Source organism: Hypanus sabinus, chromosome 4 (assembly GCF_030144855.1).
Source record: "Hypanus sabinus isolate sHypSab1 chromosome 4, sHypSab1.hap1, whole genome shotgun sequence".
Taxonomy (NCBI): Eukaryota; Metazoa; Chordata; class Chondrichthyes; order Myliobatiformes; family Dasyatidae; genus Hypanus; species Hypanus sabinus.
In genome coordinates this window covers 78,667,547-78,687,943 of record NC_082709.1, presented here as the reverse complement: position 1 = coordinate 78,687,943, position 20,397 = coordinate 78,667,547, and the positions used below count along the sequence as shown (strand labels likewise).

General features: G+C 54.9%; 1 protein-coding gene across 21 annotated transcripts in view; it reads right to left on the bottom strand.

Moving 5' to 3' along the window:
• Nucleotides 1-20,397, bottom strand: part of LOC132392916 (tensin-1-like) — a 389,673-nt gene that overhangs the window by 25,070 nt on the left and 344,206 nt on the right. For 20 of the 21 annotated variants that reach the window (XM_059967484.1, XM_059967486.1, XM_059967485.1 and 17 more), the window contains 3 exons: nucleotides 10,638-11,461; nucleotides 2,291-2,377; nucleotides 224-355 (listed from right to left, as the gene is read on the bottom strand). In XM_059967484.1, the coding sequence (XP_059823467.1) occupies nucleotides 224-355; nucleotides 2,291-2,377; nucleotides 10,638-11,461 (1,043 nt within the window). The remainder of the gene's footprint in view (nucleotides 1-223; nucleotides 356-2,290; nucleotides 2,378-10,637; nucleotides 11,462-20,397) is intronic. The other variant, XM_059967483.1, reaches the window with a different exon arrangement.

Sequence of the window (20,397 nt, the reverse complement as noted above, 5' to 3'; positions counted from 1 at the left end):
GTTTGATTGCAGCATTTCAGATGGGATACAAGGATGGGAGGGGTGTGGAGGACAATGCCCCAGTGCAGGTTGGTGGGACGAGGCAGGTTAATAGTCCAACATGGACTGTTTCTGCACTGTAATGCTCTGTGGCTCTTGCCCTGGATGCCAGTCCGGTGCCTCAGGGGAGCTGTGCCCACAGTCAGCAGTGGTGGGAGTGACCCCAGGCCTGGCGACTCCCTACCTTTCTTACTCTGTGGGGTGACGGACGGAGGAGGAGTGGAGACTTTCAGCGCCAGTCCGTAGGCTCCCCGGAACGAGTGGCTATCCCGGATAATGAACGCTCCCGGATCCCGGTCCTTCAGGAGGCCAATTGCTGCAATGGGAGAGGCGAGGGGCAGAAGGGGGAGAAGGATCAGAGGGGTTAGAGGGAAGGGAGGAGCAGAGGGGAGAGGAGGGAGAGAGGGACATGAAAGAGGGGTTAGATAGGAGGAGAGGAGTTACAGGGGTGGAAAGAGGGGTTAGAGGTGAGGGGCAGAAAGGAGAGATAGAATGGAGTTAGAGAGGAAAGAGGGAGTGGAGGTATAGAGGGGTTAAAGGGAAGGGAGGTGGAGGAGAGTGGAGAGAGAGGGGGAGGGAAAGAAGGGTTAGAGAGGAAGAGTGTGAGAGAGGGGTTAGAGAGAAGGAGGGAAGAATTAGAGGGGAGATAGAATGAAGTTAGGGAGGAAAGAGAGTGGAAGGATAGAGGGGTTACAGGGAAGAGGCAAATTGAAGAGGAGGGAAAGAGGGGTTCGAATGGAGGGACAAAGGGGAGGGAGGAGTTAGAGAGGAACGAGAGAGGGGTGAGAGAACCATCATATAAGATTATTCTCCCAGGCAGTTAATCTGATAAACTATTCTGGTTAGCCCCACACCCCACCCCCTCTATCTATTACCCCCATGACTGCATTGTAAACACTTTAAAACATTTTTATAATGCTGTTTACATTGTGAAAATGCTGACATTTATGTGTTTATGCACATTTTATTCCATATCCCCAGTTTAATCTCAAACTTCATTTTTATGTAATTGTTCATTCTTTATAGTTGTTGAATGCTGGTCCCACCGCCACACCCCACGTCCAGCCGTTCCTGGTAGCAATCATAAGTATAACTGCGAAGAAAGCATGGCAGTGTTTCTACTTCCTCAGCAGTTTGCAGAGATTTGGCATGTCATCAAAAGCCTTGGCAAACTTCTATAGATGTGTGGTGGACAGTGTGCCAACTGGCTGCATTATGGGCTGGCATGGGAACGCCAATGACTTTGAGCGGAAAATCCTACTAAAGGAAGTGGATTCAACCCAGTACATCATGGATAAAACCCTCCCAAACACTGAACACATCCACATGAAACTTTGCCATAGAAAAGCAGCGTCCAATATCAGAGATCTGTACTACCCAGGCCATGCTCTTTCCTCACTGCTGCCATCAGGTAGAAGGTCCAATTGCCTCAGGACTTGCACCACCAGGTTCAAGAATAGTTTCCACCCATAAGACCGTAAGTCGTAGGAACAGTCCATCGAGTCTGCTTTGCCATTCCATCATGGCTGCCCTGGATCCCACTCAACCCCATATACCTTCTTTCTTGCCATATCCTTTGATGCCCTTGACCAATCAGGAAATGATCAACGTCTACTTTCAACAGACCCACAGACTTGGCCTCCAGCACAGTCTGAGACACAGCATTCCACAGATTCACTACTCACTGGCTAAAAAAAAAATCCTCCTTACCTTTGTTCTGAAAAGTCACCCCTCAGTTTTGAGGCTGTGGCCTCTAGTTCTGGATACCCCCACCATGGGAAACATCCTCTCCACATCCATCCTACCTAGTCCTTTCAACATTCGGTAGGTTTCAATGAGATCCCTTCCCCTGCATTCTTCTAAATTCCAGTGAGCACAGGCCCAAAGCTGCCAAACACTCCTCATATGTTAACCCCTTCATTTCTGGAATAATCCACATGAATCTCCTCTGGACTCTCTCCAATGACAACACATCCTTTCTGAGATATAAACCATCAGGCTCTTGAACAAAAGGGGATAACTACACTCATTTAAGGACTCTTTTTATCTGTTATTTATTGCTATATATTTATTATCTGCATTTGCACTATTTGTTTACAGTTCCTGTTTACAGTTATTGTTCTAGAGATTTGCTAAGCATGCCCACAGAAAACAAATTTCAGATCATATGTGCTGACATGTATGTACCCTGATAATAAATTTTAATTGGAGCTTTGAACTTTAGGTGCTCCTTATGAACCGTCCCACATACCTTGTTCTCGGGAGATATCTGGCTTGTACCAGTATTTTGAAGTGTCCTGGACGAACTTAACATTGGCTCGGGTTTCTGGGCTGCTGTCTGCGAAGGTAACAAGATGGTTGAAGAACAGGGTTAAAACACAGAACAGTACAGGCTCTTCAGCCCATGATGTTGTGCTGACCTTTTAACCTACTCCACGATCCCTTCCCTCCCTCGTAACCCTCCGTTTTTCTATCATCCATCTGTCTATCTAAGGGTCTCTTAAATGCCTCTAATGTATCTGCCTCTGCCAGCTCTCCTGGAAGATAGTTCCACTCAGCAACCACGCTTTGTGTATTTCATATTCAAAATTCGACAGGCTTCAATGAGGTCCCCTCCCGTTCTTCTGAACTCCAGTGAATAAAGGTCCAGACTCTTCAACACTCCTCATACATTAATCCTTTCATTCCTGGAATCATTCTCGTGAACCCTCTCCAATGCCAGCAATTCTTTTCTTAGATAAGGGGCCCAAAACCACTCATGATACTCCAAGTTTGGTCTGACCAATGCTTTTTAAAGCCTCAGAATTTCACACTTGCTCTTAGATTCTAGTCCTCTCAAAATGAATGCTAACCTTCTTCACCACAAACTCAACCTGCAAGTTAACCTTCAGGGAATCCTGCACAAGTCCCTCTGCTCCTCAGATGTTTGAATTTTCCACCTGTTTAGAAAATAGTCTACACCATACCATACACCTCCTGACACTATATTCCATCTGCCACTTCCAGCATTTGCCCATTTTCCCAACCTGTCTCAGTCCTTTTGCAGACTCCCTGCTCCCTCAGCACTATCTGCCCTTTTGCCTGTCTTTGTATTGTCTGCAAAGCTGGCCACAAATCCGTCATCATTCACGTATAATGTGAAAAGAAGCAATCGCAACACCTGTCCCTGCGGAACACCACTCATCAGTAGCAGCCGACCAGAAAAGGCCCTTTATTCCTGTTCTTTGCCTCCTGCCATTTAGCTAATCCTCTATGCATGCTAGTATCTTCCGCGTAATACTATGGCCTCTTAACTTGCTAAACAGCCTCATGTGTGGCAACTTGTCAGAAGTTTTCTGAAAATCCAAGTAAGCAACATCCACTGACTCTCCTTTGTATATCCTGCCTGTTATTTCCACAAAAAACATCAGCTCAGAGCTTTCTCAAACTCTGGACCAATTTCATAACCTACTGACTCATTTTCAAGGACTCTACTACTCATGTTCTCAGTATTATTTATTTATTATTAACATTATTATTGCTATTACTAATTATTACTATTACTATCATTAATAGTAATATTATTAGTATTACTATTAATAATATTATAAATATATTACTATTAACATAAAAAGATGGCGATGATTGGAACCATTTCAGCATTTGATAGTGGCATTGAAGACTTGGTAACTTACATTAAAAGAGTGGAGTTATATTGTCAGGCTAATGGTGTTAATGATGAAAAGAAAGCCAGTGTCTTACTCAGTGTTATGGAAGCAGAAACATACGAGCTGCGATGGAGCCTGTTAACCCCTGAAAAGCCAGCTGTCAAAACGTTCAATGGTCATGTTCTACATTAAAACTGTTCTGGAAGTCAGTCTTTTCGACAATTTCTAAAGCTCTTAGAATCAATTTACAACCTAATAAATTGACTGTGCTTTTTGGAATAATTCCTCAAAATATTCATGGTATTTCTCTGTCTGACCAACATGTTATTGTGTTTGTTACACTGATAGCTAGGAGGGCCATTCTGTTGAAATGGAAGGATATATCAGCTCCTGCTTTGTCACAGTGGTTCTCTCAAGTGATGCAGTGTCTCAGTTTGGAGAAAATTAGAAGTCGAACCTTTGAACCTTTATATGATTTTGAGAAGAGATGGGGCTCATTTGCTCATTATTATCATTTCAGATAACTGATGGATTTCCTCCACGATCTAAGTGTAAATTTTGTTTTGATATATATTTTTTTCTTCTTGTTGGCAGTTTGATGTTTATTTTTAGAAGCTTTCTATATGACACGTAGCTCCGGAGTTCTGTCCTCAATGGGTTCTTTTCTTTTTCTCACTTTTCTTGCTTAGTAGGGGATTTTTTTTTTTATTCACAAAAATTTTCAATCTTTAAGATAATTTTTTTTGAGGCATTGTAAGTGTTGTTACTTTGATGTACCTGTGAATTTTGAATAATAATAATAATAAAAAGATTTGAAAAGGAAGAAAATGTTCGAGCAAATAATAGACACTCTCCAACAGCATTTGAATCCCACACCACTGGTCATTGCTGAAAAATTTAAATTTCACAAACGGAATCAGAGCAAAAAGTGAAAGCATTTCTGAATATTGTGCTGAATTGCACAAATTATCAGCACATTGTCAATTTGCAGCTGGTCTATCGGACGCCTTGAGGGACAGGTTAGTGCGTGGCATGCACTGAGAAACCACCCAGAAGAAGCTCCTGGGTGAAAAAGACCTTACATTCGAGAATGCACTGAGCATTGCAATACCATTGGAAACAGCAGCACAGGGTGCTTCAGAGATACAACAAAAATCTCTGGAATATGCTTCAAATAAAATGTCACTGAGAAGAAATGAGGGAAAGAAATGTTACCGTCGAGGGAACATGTCGCATGACCCTGATGACTGTTGGTTTAAAGACAAAGAATGCAGAAACTGTGGCAAACAGGGCCACATTGGCAGAGTATGCAAAGATAGTAAACAGCAGAAAAAGGACAAAATACAGAGAAACAAGAAACCCCAGAAAGGAAAACACAACAATGTACACAAAATGGAAGGCAGCAGTTCTGATGAAAACGACTTAGACGAAAGTGAATTGTCTTGTCTGCAACTTCACAGTGTGAAAGAGACAGATGATCGAAGAGTAATAAGGATCACTCCACAAATGGCAGGCATGAGACTGAAAATTGAGTTGGACACAGGCTCAGCTTTAACAGTGATCTCTGTGCACGATTACAAACGACTGTTTTCTCACATACCTCTGAAATAAACTACGCTACCGCTAACGACTTTCATAGGACAGAGAGTGCGTCCCAAAGGTAAAATTAAAGGTGACCCACGGAGGCAAAACACAGCAGCTGAACCTCTATGTGCTGGAAAATGGAGGACCACCATTGCTGGGACGTGAATGGCTCAGGAAAATCCAACTGGATTGGCACACTGTCAAGGTAGTAGATGTGTCAACAAAGGAGGGCAGCATGGCGGGGAAGATGTCCGCAGCTCTCCTCTCACCCACTGTCGACTATTACAACGATGAGGCAGAGCTAGACAGTGTCGATGATGAGGACAAACACAGTGTCCGTGGCCGCGATGCAGATAAAGATACAGAGGATGCAAGGGAGACAGATATTGCCAATAAGCAAGATGATGAAGACTACCTGGAAGTAAAAGAACAGATGTACCAGGAGAAACTGACATCTCTCAAAATACAGCTACAGGAAGAAAATACAGTTACAGGAAGTCACTTTGCAGGAGTATCAGAAAAGGATGAAGAAACTAGATCAGCAATACAAGGAAGGACTACTAAATGCAGAGCTTTTTCTGTAACTGGAGACAGAACAAGTGGAAAGGAATTATATTAAAGAAAGCAGCAGTGAAAGAACTTGAAGATAAAAAGATTGAGTTAGAAGAAAAGAAAAAGATGATTGAGAATGAGAGGCTAACAATGGAACTCACAGGAGATTCTATGGAGGTAAAGCCAATAATGACTAGGAAACAAGAGGAGACCTAATGACCCTGTTCCAATTACCAACAAAAGATGAAAACCTGCACCTGCACAGTTAAATTACTTGTTAACAGATGAACAGATAATGGAAGATCTGCGAACTCTCAATAAGCTTAAATGTCCGAAAAGACCAGCATCTCCGTCTTCTCCTGAGCATCTTCCCAGCACTCCTGCTGAATTACCAGCACAAAGAATTGAAGCACGAATAGAAGATGGAAAGTTATATTACAATAAGAAGTGGTATCATAAAGGTCAGGCTACCTATTTGGAATCTAAGGAGAATGCGAAGATTGGTTCTGTAATTAGCTCAGTTGGACCAAATGAGACATGGGTAAGGAAGACAAGTGATAGCACAAAGATGTGTATATAACTAGGACAGTTGGAGGCGATCTGCTGCCTAGAACTCTTAGCAAGTTGGAGGCACACATCTTCTTAACTCCCTCTGTTCAGAGGTCAACTTTTTATGACTTTATATGGAAATCTGTGTTAAAACAAAGTTATTGACAGACGTTACCCAGAGAGGCAGGGAAGTCCCCCTCCCAGAGACTTGAGTTATAAATGGGTCTTAGACCAAAAGTAAAAAAAAGGTGCTTGTTATAATTTGATATTATTAAGTTACTAAGTAAACAAATGGTAGGCGTTTGTACGTTAAGGGTAAACATATTTGTTTAGTATAGTACCCCAGTAAAAAAAAAGTTGATACACTATTAAAATAAAAGGGGAGGTGTGTACCGTATAGCCTACAGTATAATAAGGGACTACTTTATGTTTTAGTAACATGTTGTTGAATGCGCTATTAGGTACATATTGAGCATGTGTTATTAGGCACGTATTGATCTGTACGTGTGTGTTAAAGTTCAGATTCTGCCAGTAAGGAACCATGAAACTTAGCTCCCACCTCCAGCGTTTTTATTAATAGCATTGTTGTGTAGCCAGGCCACATACACAACAGATTCTATTGTATTTCTTTGTTCTACTGTGAATGCCTGCAAGAAAATGAATCTCAGAGCTGTGTTATGATGACGTACACATACTGTGATAATGAATTTTAATCTCTGCCCTGGGAAAAAGTCTCTCGATGTCCACTTGATCTATGCTTCTTATCATCGTCTGCACCGTTCTCACCTTACCTGTCTTTGGCTCCAAAGAGAAAATCCCTAGCTTGCTCAAACTTTCCTCATAAGACATGCTCTCAAATTGTAGTAATCACACTGCCTGCTGGAAGGCAGCAAGTGAGACTATATCTGCATTTGATTATAGAACATAAAACACATCAGCATAGCAAAGGTCTTCCGGACTGCGATATTATGCTGGCTCTTTCACTTACTCCAAGATCTATCTAACCTATCTCCCCTTCAAAGCTCTCTCTTTTTCTATCATCCACGTGCCTATCTAAGAATTTGTTAAATGCCCCAAATGTATCTGAATTCTGGACCGTAAGTACATATTCGGCACACTGCAACACAGACTTCCATCAGGCAAAGCACAGATTCACACATTCCATCCAGTCTCAGCGATAAACCATGTCCCAGAGGAGAAAGACAGAACTGAACAACCTCTCAGTTCCCTCTCGTCACGATCCCCAAATGATATCACAGTGTACCATTGCATGTTTGCCACATTGAGACAATGAAAAATATTTAACAACTATCACGCACTCTCACTTTCATTTAACTTCATCACCTCGCCCTCTCCCAATAGTCCGGCATCAATTCAATTAATCACACAACATCCTCACTCTCTAGAATCCTGTGTAAATCCAATTAACCTTCCAGACCTGGGTCTCCCTACAGCCTGAGTCAAAACCAATTAGTGTCACAGTCCTCACAGGCCCTTAGCAATCCCATTAACTTCACTACGCCTCTCCCCTTACAGCACTGCATGAATCCAATTAACCCACCAGCCCAGAGTCACTCCAAATTAACCTCACCGCCCCACTCTTCCTTCAGCCCTGTGTCAATTGAAATTAGCTCCACAGCCCTTCATCCTCCAACAGCAAGGAACCACAACACATCACTCTTCTGAGACAGTAAACCCCGCCGCCTCTTTCTCTATCTACCAACCCTAATTACTAAATTGCCCCATTTCTCCTCGCAGTGTTCAGTCCCCAAACTAATCCCACTGTCCCACTCTCTCCCAACAGTCCTGTATCAGTCCCCAAACTGATCTCACTGTCCCACTCTCTCCCCACAGTCCTGTATCAGTCCCCAAACTGATCTCACTGACCCGCTCTCTCCCCACAGTCCTGTATCAGTCCCCAAACTGATCTCACTGTCCCAGTCTCTCCCCACAGTCCTGTATCAGTCCCCAAACTGATCTCACTGTCCCACTCTCTCCCCACAGTCCTGTATCAGTCCCCAAACTGATCTCACTGTCCCACTCTCTCCCCACAGTCCTGTATCAGTCCCCAAACTGATCTCACTGACCCGCTCTCTCCCCATAGTCCTGTATCAGTCCCCAAACTGATCTCACTGACCCGCTCTCTCCCCACAGTCCTGTATCAGTCCCCAAACTGATCTCACTGACCCACTCTCTCCCCACAGTCCTGTATCAGTCCCCAAACTGATCTCTCTGTCCCACTCTCTCCCCACAGTCCTGTATCAGTCCCCAAACTGATCTCACTGACCCTCTCTCCCCACAGTCCTGTATCAGTCCCCAAACTGATCTCACTGTCCCACTCTCTCCCCACAGTCCTGTATCAGTCCCCAAACTGATCTCACAAACCCGCTCTCTCCCCACAGTCCTGTATCAGTCCCCAAACTGATCTCACTGACCCTCTCTCCCCACAGTCCTGTATCAGTCCCCAAACTGATCTCACTGACCCACTCTCTCCCCACAGTCCTGTATCAGTCCCCAAACTGATCTCACTGTCCCACTCTCTCCCCACAGTCCTGTATCAGTCCCCAAACTGATCTCACTGTCCCGCTCTCTCCCCACAGCCCTGAATCAGTCCCCAAACTAATCCCACTGACCCTCTCTCCCCACAGTCCTGTATCAGTCCCCAAACTGATCTCACTGACCCGCTCTCTCCCCAGCCCTGTATCAGTCCCCAAACTGATCTCACTGTCCCACTCTCTCCCCATAGTCCTGTATCCTGTATGAGTCACTGCCTGTGTCCATGTCTGTGCCAGAGTCACTGTCTGTGCCAGAGAGTCACTTTCTGTGTCAGAGAGTCACTGTCTGTGCCCATGTCTGTGTCAGAGAGTCACTGCCTGTGTCCATGTCTGTACCAGAGAGTCACTGTCTGTGTCAGAGAGTCACTGTCTGTGTCAGAGAGTCACTACCTGTGCCCATGTCTGTGTCAGAGAGTCACTGTCTGTGTCCATGTCTGTGCCAGTCACTGTCTGTGCCAGAGAATCACTGTCTGTGTCAGAGAGTCACTGCCTGTGCCCATGTCTGTGCCAGAGAGTCACTGCCTGTGCCCATGTCTGTGTCAGAGAGTCACTGTCTGTGTCCATGTTTGTGTCAGAGAGTCACTGCCTGTGTCCATGTCTGTGCCAGAGTCACTGTCTGTGCCAGAGAGTCACTGTCTGTGTCAGAGAGTCACTGCCTGTGCCCATGTCTGTGTCAGAGAGTCACTGCCTGTGTCAGAAAGTCACTGGCTGTGTCCATGTCTGTGTCAGAGAGTCACTGCCTGTGTCCATGTCTGTGTCAGAGAGTCACTGCCTGTGTCAGATAGTCACTGCCTGTGTCCATGTCTGTGTCAGAGAGTCACTGCCTGTGTCCATGTCTGTGTCAGTGAGTCACTGCCTGTGCCCATGTCTGTGTCAGAGAGTCACTGTCTGTGTCCATGTCTGTGCCAGAGAGTCACTTTCTGTGTCAGAGAGTCACTGCCTGTGTCAGAGAGTCACTGTCTGTGTCAGAGAGTCACTGTCTGTGTCCATGTCTGTGTCAGAGAGTCACTGCCTGTGCCCATGTCTGTGTCAGAGTCACTGTCTGTGTCAGAGATTCACTGTCTGTGTCCATGTCTGTGCCAGAGAGTCACTTTCTGTGTCAGAGAGTCACTGCCTGTGTCCACGTCTGTGTCAGAGAGTCACTGCCTGTGTCCATGTCTGTGTCAGAGTCACTGTCTGTGTCAGAGATTCACTGTCTGTGTCAGAGAGTCACTGTCTGTGTCCATGTCTGTGTCAGAGAGTCACTGCCTGTGCCAATGTCTGTGTCAGAGAGTCACTGTCTGTGTCCATGTCTGTGTCAGAGAGTCACTGTCTGTGTCCATGTCTGTGTCAGAGAGTCACTGTCTGTGTCCATGTCTGTGTCAGAGAGTCACCGCCTGTGTCAGATAGTCACTGCCTGTGTCAGAGAGTCACCGCCTGTGTCAGAGAGTCACCGCCTGTGTCAGAGAGTCACCGCCTGTGTCAGAGAGTCACCGCCTGTGCCCATGTCTGTGTCAGAGAGTCACTGTCTGTGTCCATGTCTGTGTCAGAGAGTAACTGTCTGTGTCCATGTCTGTGTCAGAGAGTCACTGTCTGTGTCCATGTCTGTGTCAGAGAGTCACTGCCTGTGTCCATGTCTGTGCCAGAGTCCATGTCTGTGTCAGAGAATCACCGCCTGTGTCCATGTCTGTTCCCATGGGTGCCAGATGGAGGAACTGACCCTCCTGCTTACCAGGCAGCGCCAGCCGGGAGAAGTCAGGCAGGGTATGTGTGTAGCTGAGGCCGGGCGTGCTGCTGCCGCTCGGGCTGGATACCCCGCTGGAGACAGGCGAGGCGGCCTTGCCGTTGACAGTGGCATAGTTGGTTGAGCTGCCGGAGCGCTCGCCGCTCGATGTCCTTCGCTTCTGGGGCAGCTGCGGCTGGGGGCTGTTGCTGGCGTAGCCGCGACTGAGGATGGGGGAGCCCCCACCGGCGCCCAGGTAGGCCGGCGAGACCGGGAACCCTGGCGTCCCCGGAGCAGAGATGCCCGCCGGGCTGCCCTGCTGGATCAGCCCCGGGTACCCGTCCTCCGCTGGGGCCGGGAACCCGTACGGGGGGTAGGTCTCCGCCGCCGGGCTGCTCGGGGTCACGGGGGCGCTGGCGCTGACCACGCCGTGGTACCGGGGCAGGACGGGACTGCCCGACACCCCGGCCAGTGCCCCCAGGGGGTGCCTGCTGAGCCCGGGGCTACTCGGAGCCACTTGCCGGCTCAGCGAGGGGCTGGGTGAGGTGTTGGTGGCCACGGTCCGGTGCAAGGGCTGCGGGCTCTCGGGGAATGCCGCGCTGAGCTGGGCGCCGGCTGGCCGCTCGGGGTACAGCACGCTGTGGCCGAAGCCGGCGGGCTCCATGGTCGGGACGCTGCCGGCGTGACGGGGCGGGCTGGCCCTGAAGTAGCTGCGCTCGGCGAGCAAAGGGTGCGAGAGGCTGCTGGACCGCAGGCTGGAGTCCAGGGAGGACGGCGCCGCAGAGCTGTTCTGCCCGTTGATGTCCGTCGACAGGCAGCTGGCGAGGAAGGGGCTGTGGGGAGAGGAGACACAGTTAGTTCTGTCTGTTTCTCGGGTTTATTTACCACACAGGTACTGTGAAATTCACAGTTTGCGTAAACAACCAACACCATGTCAGGATGTGCTGGGGGCAAGTGTGACCACACATAGAACAGGCCCTTCAGCCCACAATGTTATGCTGGACCAATTAAATTAGTAATCAATTGACCAACTAAACTAATCTCTCCTGCCTACAGAATGCCCATCTCCACTGTCCGCACTTCCATGTGTCCAGTGTTTCTGCCCCTGCCACCACCCAGGCTGTGCTTTCCAGGCACCCACCAGGGACAGGCCCACCATGCTCAGCAGAACAGTACAAGCAGCAAGAGCACCAAAGCAAGAAAAGGTAACAATAGCAAAGCAAGCCCCTTCCCACCTAACCATCCCACCCACCAACACAGACAGGCCTTCAACCCCAGGATAGGCTGTCTGACTCCAACCCCAACCCCAGGGCAGGCTGTCTGTCTCCAACTCCAATCCCAGGGCAGGCCGCCAGTCTCCAACCCCAACCCCAGGGCAGGCCGCCAGTCTCCAACTCCAACCCCAACCCCAGGGCAGGCTGTCTGTCTCCAACTCCAACACCAGGGCAGGCCGCCAGTCTCCAACCCCAACCCCAGGGCAGGCCGCCAGTCTCCAACTCCAACCCCAGGGCAGGCCGCCAGTCTCTAAATCCAACCCCAGGGCAGGCCGCCTGTCTCCAACTCCAACCCCAGGGCAGGCCGCCTGTCTCCAACTCCAACCACAGGACAGGCTGTCTGTCTCCAACTCCAACCCGAGGACAGGCTGTCTGTCTCCAAATCCAACCCCAGGGCAGGCTGTCTGACTCCAACTCCAGCCCCAGGACAGGCCGCCAGTCTCCAACTCCAACCCCAGGGCAGGCCGCCAGTCTCCAACTCCAACCCCAGGGCAGGCCGCCAGTCTCCAACTCCAACCCCAGGGCAGGCCGCCAGTCTCCAACTCCAACCCCAGGGCAGGCCGCCTGTCTCCAACTCCAACTCCAACCCCAGGGCAGGCTGTCTGTCTCCAACTCCAACCCCAGGGCAGGCCGCCAGTCTCCAACTCCAACCCCAGGGCAGGCGGCCAGTCTCCAACCCCAACCCCAGGGCAGGCCGCCTGTCTCCAACTCCAACCCCAGGGCAGGCCGCCTGTCTCCAACTCCAACCCCAGGGCAGGCCGCCAGTCTCCAACTCCAACCCCAGGGCAGGCCGTCTGTCTCCAACTCCAACCACAGGACAGGCTGTCTGTCTCCAACTCCAACCCCAGGGCAGGCTGTCTGTCTCCAACTCCAACCCCAGGACAGGCTGTCTGTCTCCAAATCCAACCCCAGGGCAGGCTGTCTGACTCCAACTCCAGCCCCAGGACAGGCCGCCAGTCTCCAACTCCAACCCCAGGGCAGGCCGCCTGTCTCCAACTCCAACCCCAGGGCAGGCCGCCAGTCTCCAACTCCAACCCCAGGGCAGGCTGTCTGCCTCCAACTCCAACCCCAGGGCAGGCCGCCAGTCTCCAACTCCAACCCCAGGGCAGGCGGCCAGTCTCCAACCCCAACCCCAGGGCAGGCCGCCAGTCTCCAACTCCAACCCCAGGGCAGGCCGCCAGTCTCCAACTCCAACCCCAGGGCAGGCCGCCAGTCTCCAACTCCAACCCCAGGGCAGGCCGCCAGTCTCCAACTCCAACCCCAGGGCAGGCCGCCAGTCTCCAACTCCAACCCCAGGGCAGGCCGTCTGTCTCCAACTCCAACCCCAGGGCAGGCCGCCAGTCTCCAACTCCAACCCCAGGGCAGGCTGTCTGTCTCCAACTTCAACCCCAGGGCAGGCCGCCAGTCTCCAACTCCAACCCCAGGGCAGGCCGCCTGTCTCCAACTCCAACCCCAGGGCAGGCCGCCAGTCTCCAACTCCAACCCCAGGGCAGGCCGTCTGTCTCCAACTCCAACCCCAGGGCAGGCCGCCAGTCTCCAACTCCAACCCCAGGGCAGGCCGCCTGTCTCCAACTCCAACCACAGGACAGGCTGTCTGTCTCCAACTCCAACCCCAGGGCAGGCTGTCTGTCTCCAACTCCAACCCCAGGACAAGCTGTCTGTCTCCAAATCCAACCCCAGGGCAGGCCGTCTGTCTCCAACTCCAACCCCAGGGCAAGCCGCCAGTCTCCAACTCCAACCCCAGGGCAGGCTGTCTGACTCCAACTCCAGCCCCAGGACAGGCCGCCAGTCTCCAACTCCAACCCCAGGGCAGGCCGCCTGTCTCCAACTCCAACCCCAGGGCAGGCCGCCAGTCTCCAACTCCAACCCCAGGACAGGCTGTCTGTCTCCAACTCCAACCCCAGGACAGGCTGTCTGCCTCCAACTCCAACCCCAGGGCAGGCCGCCAGTCTCCAACTCCAACCCCAGGGCAGGCGGCCAGTCTCCAACCCCAACCCCAGGGCAGGCCGCCAGTCTCCAACTCCAACCCCAGGGCAGGCCGCCTGTCTCCAACTCCAACCACAGGACAGGCTGTCTGTCTCCAACTCCAACCCCAGGGCAGGCTGTCTGTCTCCAAATCCAACCCCAGGGCAGGCCGCCTGTCTCCAACTCCAACCCCAGGGCAGGCCGCCAGTCTCCAACTCCAACCCCAGGGCAGGCCGCCTGTCTCCAACTCCAACCCCAGGGCAGGCCGCCAGTCTCCAACTCCAACCCCAGGACAGGCCGCCAGTCTCCATCTCCAACCCCAGGGCAGGCCGCCAGTCTCCAACTCCAACCCCAGGGCAGGCCGCCTGTCTCCAACTCCAACCCCAGGGCAGGCCGCCAGTCTCCAACTCCAACCCCAGGGCAGGCAGTCTGTCTCCAACTCCAACCCCAGGGCAGGCTGTCTGTCTCCAACTTCAACCCCAGGGCAGGCTGTCTGTCTCCAACTCCAACCACAGGACAGGCTGTCTGTCTCCAACTCCAACCCCAGGGCAGGCTGTCTGACTCCAACTCCAGCCCCAGGACAGGCCGCCAGTCTCCAACTCCAACCCCAGGGCAGGCCGCCAGTCTCCAACTCCAACCCCAGGGCAGGCCGCCAGTCTCCAACTCCAACCCCAGGGCAGGCCGCCAGTCTCCAACTCCAACCCCAGGGCAGGCCGCCTGTCTCCAACTCCAACTCCAACCCCAGGGCAGGCTGTCTGTCTCCAACTCCAACCCCAGGGCAGGCCGCCAGTCTCCAACTCCAACCCCAGGGCAGGCGGCCAGTCTCCAACCCCAACCCCAGGGCAGGCCGCCTGTCTCCAACTCCAACCCCAGGGCAGGCCGCCTGTCTCCAACTCCAACCCCAGGGCAGGCCGCCAGTCTCCAACTCCAACCCCAGGGCAGGCCGTCTGTCTCCAACTCCAACCACAGGACAGGCTGTCTGTCTCCAACTCCAACCCCAGGGCAGGCTGTCTGTCTCCAACTCCAACCCCAGGACAGGCTGTCTGTCTCCAAATCCAACCCCAGGGCAGGCTGTCTGACTCCAACTCCAGCCCCAGGACAGGCCGCCAGTCTCCAACTCCAACCCCAGGGCAGGCCGCCTGTCTCCAACTCCAACCCCAGGGCAGGCCGCCAGTCTCCAACTCCAACCCCAGGGCAGGCTGTCTGCCTCCAACTCCAACCCCAGGGCAGGCCGCCAGTCTCCAACTCCAACCCCAGGGCAGGCGGCCAGTCTCCAACCCCAACCCCAGGGCAGGCCGCCAGTCTCCAACTCCAACCCCAGGGCAGGCCGCCAGTCTCCAACTCCAACCCCAGGGCAGGCCGCCAGTCTCCAACTCCAACCCCAGGGCAGGCCGCCAGTCTCCAACTCCAACCCCAGGGCAGGCCGCCAGTCTCCAACTCCAACCCCAGGGCAGGCCGTCTGTCTCCAACTCCAACCCCAGGGCAGGCTGCCAGTCTCCAACTCCAACCCCAGGGCAGGCTGTCTGTCTCCAACTTCAACCCCAGGGCAGGCCGCCAGTCTCCAACTCCAACCCCAGGGCAGGCCGCCTGTCTCCAACTCCAACCCCAGGGCAGGCCGCCAGTCTCCAACTCCAACCCCAGGGCAGGCCGTCTGTCTCCAACTCCAACCCCAGGGCAGGCCGCCAGTCTCCAACTCCAACCCCAGGGCAGGCCGCCTGTCTCCAACTCCAACCACAGGACAGGCTGTCTGTCTCCAACTCCAACCCCAGGGCAGGCTGTCTGTCTCCAACTCCAACCCCAGGACACGCTGTCTGTCTCCAAATCCAACCCCAGGGCAGGCCGTCTGTCTCCAACTCCAACCCCAGGGCAAGCCGCCAGTCTCCAACTCCAACCCCAGGGCAGGCTGTCTGACTCCAACTCCAGCCCCAGGACAGGCCGCCAGTCTCCAACTCCAACCCCAGGGCAGGCCGCCTGTCTCCAACTCCAACCCCAGGGCAGGCCGCCAGTCTCCAACTCCAACCCCAGGACAGGCTGTCTGTCTCCAACTCCAACCCCAGGACAGGCTGTCTGCCTCCAACTCCAACCCCAGGGCAGGCCGCCAGTCTCCAACTCCAACCCCAGGGCAGGCGGCCAGTCTCCAACCCCAACCCCAGGGCAGGCCGCCAGTCTCCAACTCCAACCCCAGGGCAGGCCGCCTGTCTCCAACTCCAACCACAGGACAGGCTGTCTGTCTCCAACTCCAACCCCAGGGCAGGCTGTCTGTCTCCAACTCCAACCCCAGGGCAGGCCGCCTGTCTCCAACTCCAACCCCAGGGCAGGCCGCCAGTCTCCAACTCCAACCCCAGGGCAGGCCGCCTGTCTCCAACTCCAACCCCAGGGCAGGCCGCCAGTCTCCAACTCCAACCCCAGGACAGGCCGCCAGTCTCCATCTCCAACCCCAGGGCAGGCCGCCAGTCTCCAACTCCAACCCCAGGGCAGGCCGCCTGTCTCCAACTCCAACCCCAGGGCAGGCCGCCAGTCTCCAACTCCAACCCCAGGGCAGGCAGTCTGTCTCCAACTCCAACCCCAGGGCAGGCTGTCTGTCTCCAACTTCAACCCCAGGGCAGGCTGTCTGTCTCCAACTCCAACCACAGGACAGGCTGTCTGTCTCCAACTCCAACCCCAGGGCAGGCTGTCTGTCTCCAACTCCAACCCCAGGACAGGCTGTCTGTCTCCAAATCCAACCCCAGGGCAGGCCGCCAGTCTCCAACTCCAACCCCAGGGCAGGCCGCCTGTCTCCAACTCCAACCCCAGGGCAGGCCGCCTGTCTCCAACTCCAACCCCAGGGCAGGCCGTCTGTCTCCAACTCCAACCACAGGACAGGCCGCCAGTCTCCAACTCCAACCCCAGGGCAGGCCGCCAGTCTCCAACTCCAACCCCAGGACAGGCTGTCTGTCTCCAACTCCAACCCCAGGACAGGCTGTCTGCCTCCAACTCCAACCCCAGGGCAGGCTGTCTGTCTCCAACTCCAACCCCAGGGCAGGCCGCCTGTCTCCAACTCCAACTCCAACCCCAGGGCAGGCTGTCTGTCTCCAACTCCAACCCCAGGGCAGGCTGTCTGTCTCCAACTCCAATCCCAGGGCAGGCCGCCAGTCTCCAACCCCAACCCCAGGGCAGGCCGCCAGTCTCCAACTCCAACCCCAGGGCAGGCCGCCAGTCTCTAAATCCAACCCCAGGGCAGGCTGTCTGTCTCCAACTCCAACCCCAGGGCAGGCTGTCTGCCTCCAACTCCAACCCGAAGGCAGGCCGCCAGTCTCCAACTCCAACCCCTGGGCAGGCCGCCAGTCTCCAACTCCAACCCCAGGGCAGGCCGCCTGTCTCCAACTCCAGCCCCAGGGCAGGCCGCCAGTCTCCAACTCCAACCCCAGGGCAGGCCGTCTGTCTCCAACTCCAACCCCAGGGCAGGCTGTCTGTCTCCAACTCCAACCCCAGGGCAGGCCGCCTGTCTCCAACTCCAACTCCAACCCCAGGGCAGGCTGTCTGTCTCCAACTCCAACCCCAGGGCAGGCTGTCTGTCTCCAACTCCAATCCCAGGGCAGGCCGCCAGTCTCCAACCCCAACCCCAGGGCAGGCCGCCAGTCTCCAACTCCAACCCCAGGGCAGGCCGCCAGTCTCTAAATCCAACCCCAGGGCAGGCTGTCTGTCTCCAACTCCAACCCCAGGGCAGGCTGTCTGTCTCCAACTCCAACCCCAGGGCAGGCCGCCAGTCTCCAACTCCAACCCCAGGGCAGGCCGTCTGTCTCCAACTCCAACCCCAGGGCAGGCCGCCAGTCTCCAACTCCAACCCCAGGGCAGGCCGCCAGTCTCCAACTCCAACCCCAGGGCAGGCCGCCAGTCTCCAACTCCAACCACAGGGCAGGCTGTCTGTCTCCAACTTCAACCCCAGGGCAGGCCGCCAGTCTCCAACTCCAACCCCAGGGCAGGCCGCCTGTCTCCAACTCCAACCCCAGGGCAGGCCGCCTGTCTCCAACTCCAACCCCAGGGCAGGCCGCCAGTCTCCAACTCCAACCCCAGGGCAGGCCGCCTGTCTCCAACTCCAACCCCAGGGCAGGCCGCCAGTCTCCAACTTCAACCACAGGACAGGCTGTCTGTCTCCAACTCCAACCCCAGGGCAGGCTGTCTGTCTCCAACTCCAACCCCAGGGCAGGCCGCCAGTCTCCAACTCCAACCCCAGGGCAGGCCGCCAGTCTCCAACTCCAACCCCAGGGCAGGCCGCCTGTCTCCAACTCCAACCACAGGACAGGCTGTCTGTCTCCAACTCCAACCACAGGACAGGCTGTCTGTCTCCAACTCCAACCCCAGGGCAGGCCGCCAGTCTCCAACTCCAACCCCAGGGCAGGCCGCCTGTCTCCAACTCCAACCACAGGACAGGCTGTCTGTCTCCAACTCCAACCCCAGGGCAGGCTGTCTGTCTCCAACTCCAACCCCAGGACAGGCTGTCTGTCTCCAAATCCAACCCCAGGGCAGGCTGTCTGTCTCCAACTCCAACCCCAGGGCAGGCCGCCAGTCTCCAACTCCAACCCCAGGGCAGGCCGCCAGTCTCCAACTCCAACCCCAGGGCAGGCCGCCAGTCTCCAACTCCAACCCCAGGGCAGGCCGCCAGTCTCCAACTCCAACCCCAGGGCAGGCTGTCTGCCTCCAACTCCAACCCCAGGGCAGGCCGCCAGTCTCCAACTCCAACCCCAGGGCAGGCTGTCTGCCTCCAACTCCAACCCCAGGGCAGGCCGCCAGTCTGCAACTCCAACCCCAGGGCAGGCCGCCAGTCTCCAACTCCAACCCCAGGGCAGGCTGTCTGTCTCCAACTTCAACCCCAGGGCAGGCCGCCAGTCTCCAACTCCAACCCCAGGGCAGGCCGCCTGTCTCCAACTCCAACCCCAGGGCAGGCCGCCTGTCTCCAACTCCAACCCCAGGGCAGGCCGCCTGTCTCCAACTCCAACCCCAGGGCAGGCCGTCTGTCTCCAACTCCAACCCCAGGGCAGGCCGCCAGTCTCCAACTCCAACCCCAGGGCAGGCCGCCTGTCTCCAACTCCAACCCCAGGGCAGGCTGTCTGTCTCCAACTCCAACCCCAGGGCAGGCTGTCTGTCTCCAACTCCAATCCCAGGGCAGGCCGCCAGTCTCCAACTCCAACCCCAGGGCAGGCCGCCAGTCTCCAACTCCAACCCCAGGGCAGGCCGCCTGTCTCCAACTCCAACCCCAGGGCAGGCTGTCTGTCTCCAACTCCAACCCCAGGGCAGGCCGTCTGTCTCCAACTCCAACCCCAGGGCAGGCCGCCTGTCTCCAACTCCAACCCCAGGGCAGGCCGCCAGTCTCCAACTCCAACCCCAGGGCAGGCTGTCTGTCTCCAACTCCAACCCCAGGGCAGGCTGTCTGTCTCCAACTCCAACCCCAGGGCAGGCCGCCTGTCTCCAACTCCAACTCCAACCCCAGGGCAGGCTGTCTGTCTCCAACTCCAACCCCAGGGCAGGCTGTCTGTCTCCAACCCCAACCCCAGGGCAGGCCGCCAGTCTCCAACTCCAACCCCAGGGCAGGCCGCCTGTCTCCAACTCCAACCCCAGGGCAGGCCGCCTGTCTCCAACTCCAACCCCAGGGCAGGCTGTCTGTCTCCAACTTCAACCCCAGGGCAGGCTGTCTGTCTCCAACTCCAACCACAGGACAGGCTGTCTGTCTCCAACTCCAACCCCAGGGCAGGCTGTCTGTCTCCAACTCCAACCCCAGGACAGGCTGTCTGTCTCCAAATCCAACCCCAGGGCAGGCCACCAGTCTCCAACTCCAACCCCAGGGCAGGCCGCCTGTCTCCAACTCCAACCCCAGGGCAGGCCGCCTGTCTCCAACTCCAACCCCAGGACAGGCCGCCAGTCTCCAACTCCAACCCCAGGGCAGGCCGCCAGTCTCCAACTCCAACCCCAGGGCAGGCCGCCAGTCTCCAACTCCAACCCCAGGACAGGCTGTCTGTCTCCAACTCCAACCCCAGGGCAGGCCGCCTGTCTCCAACTCCAACCCCAGGGCAGGCTGTCTGTCTCCAACTCCAACCCCAGGGCAGGCTGTCTGTCTCCAACTCCAATCCCAGGGCAGGCCGCCAGTCTCCAACCCCAACCCCAGGGCAGGCCGCCAGTCTCCAACTCCAACCCCAGGGCAGGCCGCCAGTCTCTAAATCCAACCCCAGGGCAGGCTGTCTGTCTCCAACTCCAACCCCAGGGCAGGCTGTCTGCCTCCAACTCCAACCCGAAGGCAGGCCGCCAGTCTCCAACTCCAACCCCAGGGCAGGCCGCCAGTCTCCAACTCCAACCCCAGGGCAGGCCGCCTGTCTCCAACTCCAGCCCCAGGGCAGGCCGCCAGTCTCCAACTCCAACCCCAGGGCAGGCCGTCTGTCTCCAACTCCAACCCCAGGGCAGGCTGTCTGTCTCCAACTCCAACCCCAGGGCAGGCCGCCTGTCTCCAACTCCAACTCCAACCCCAGGGCAGGCTGTCTGTCTCCAACTCCAACCCCAGG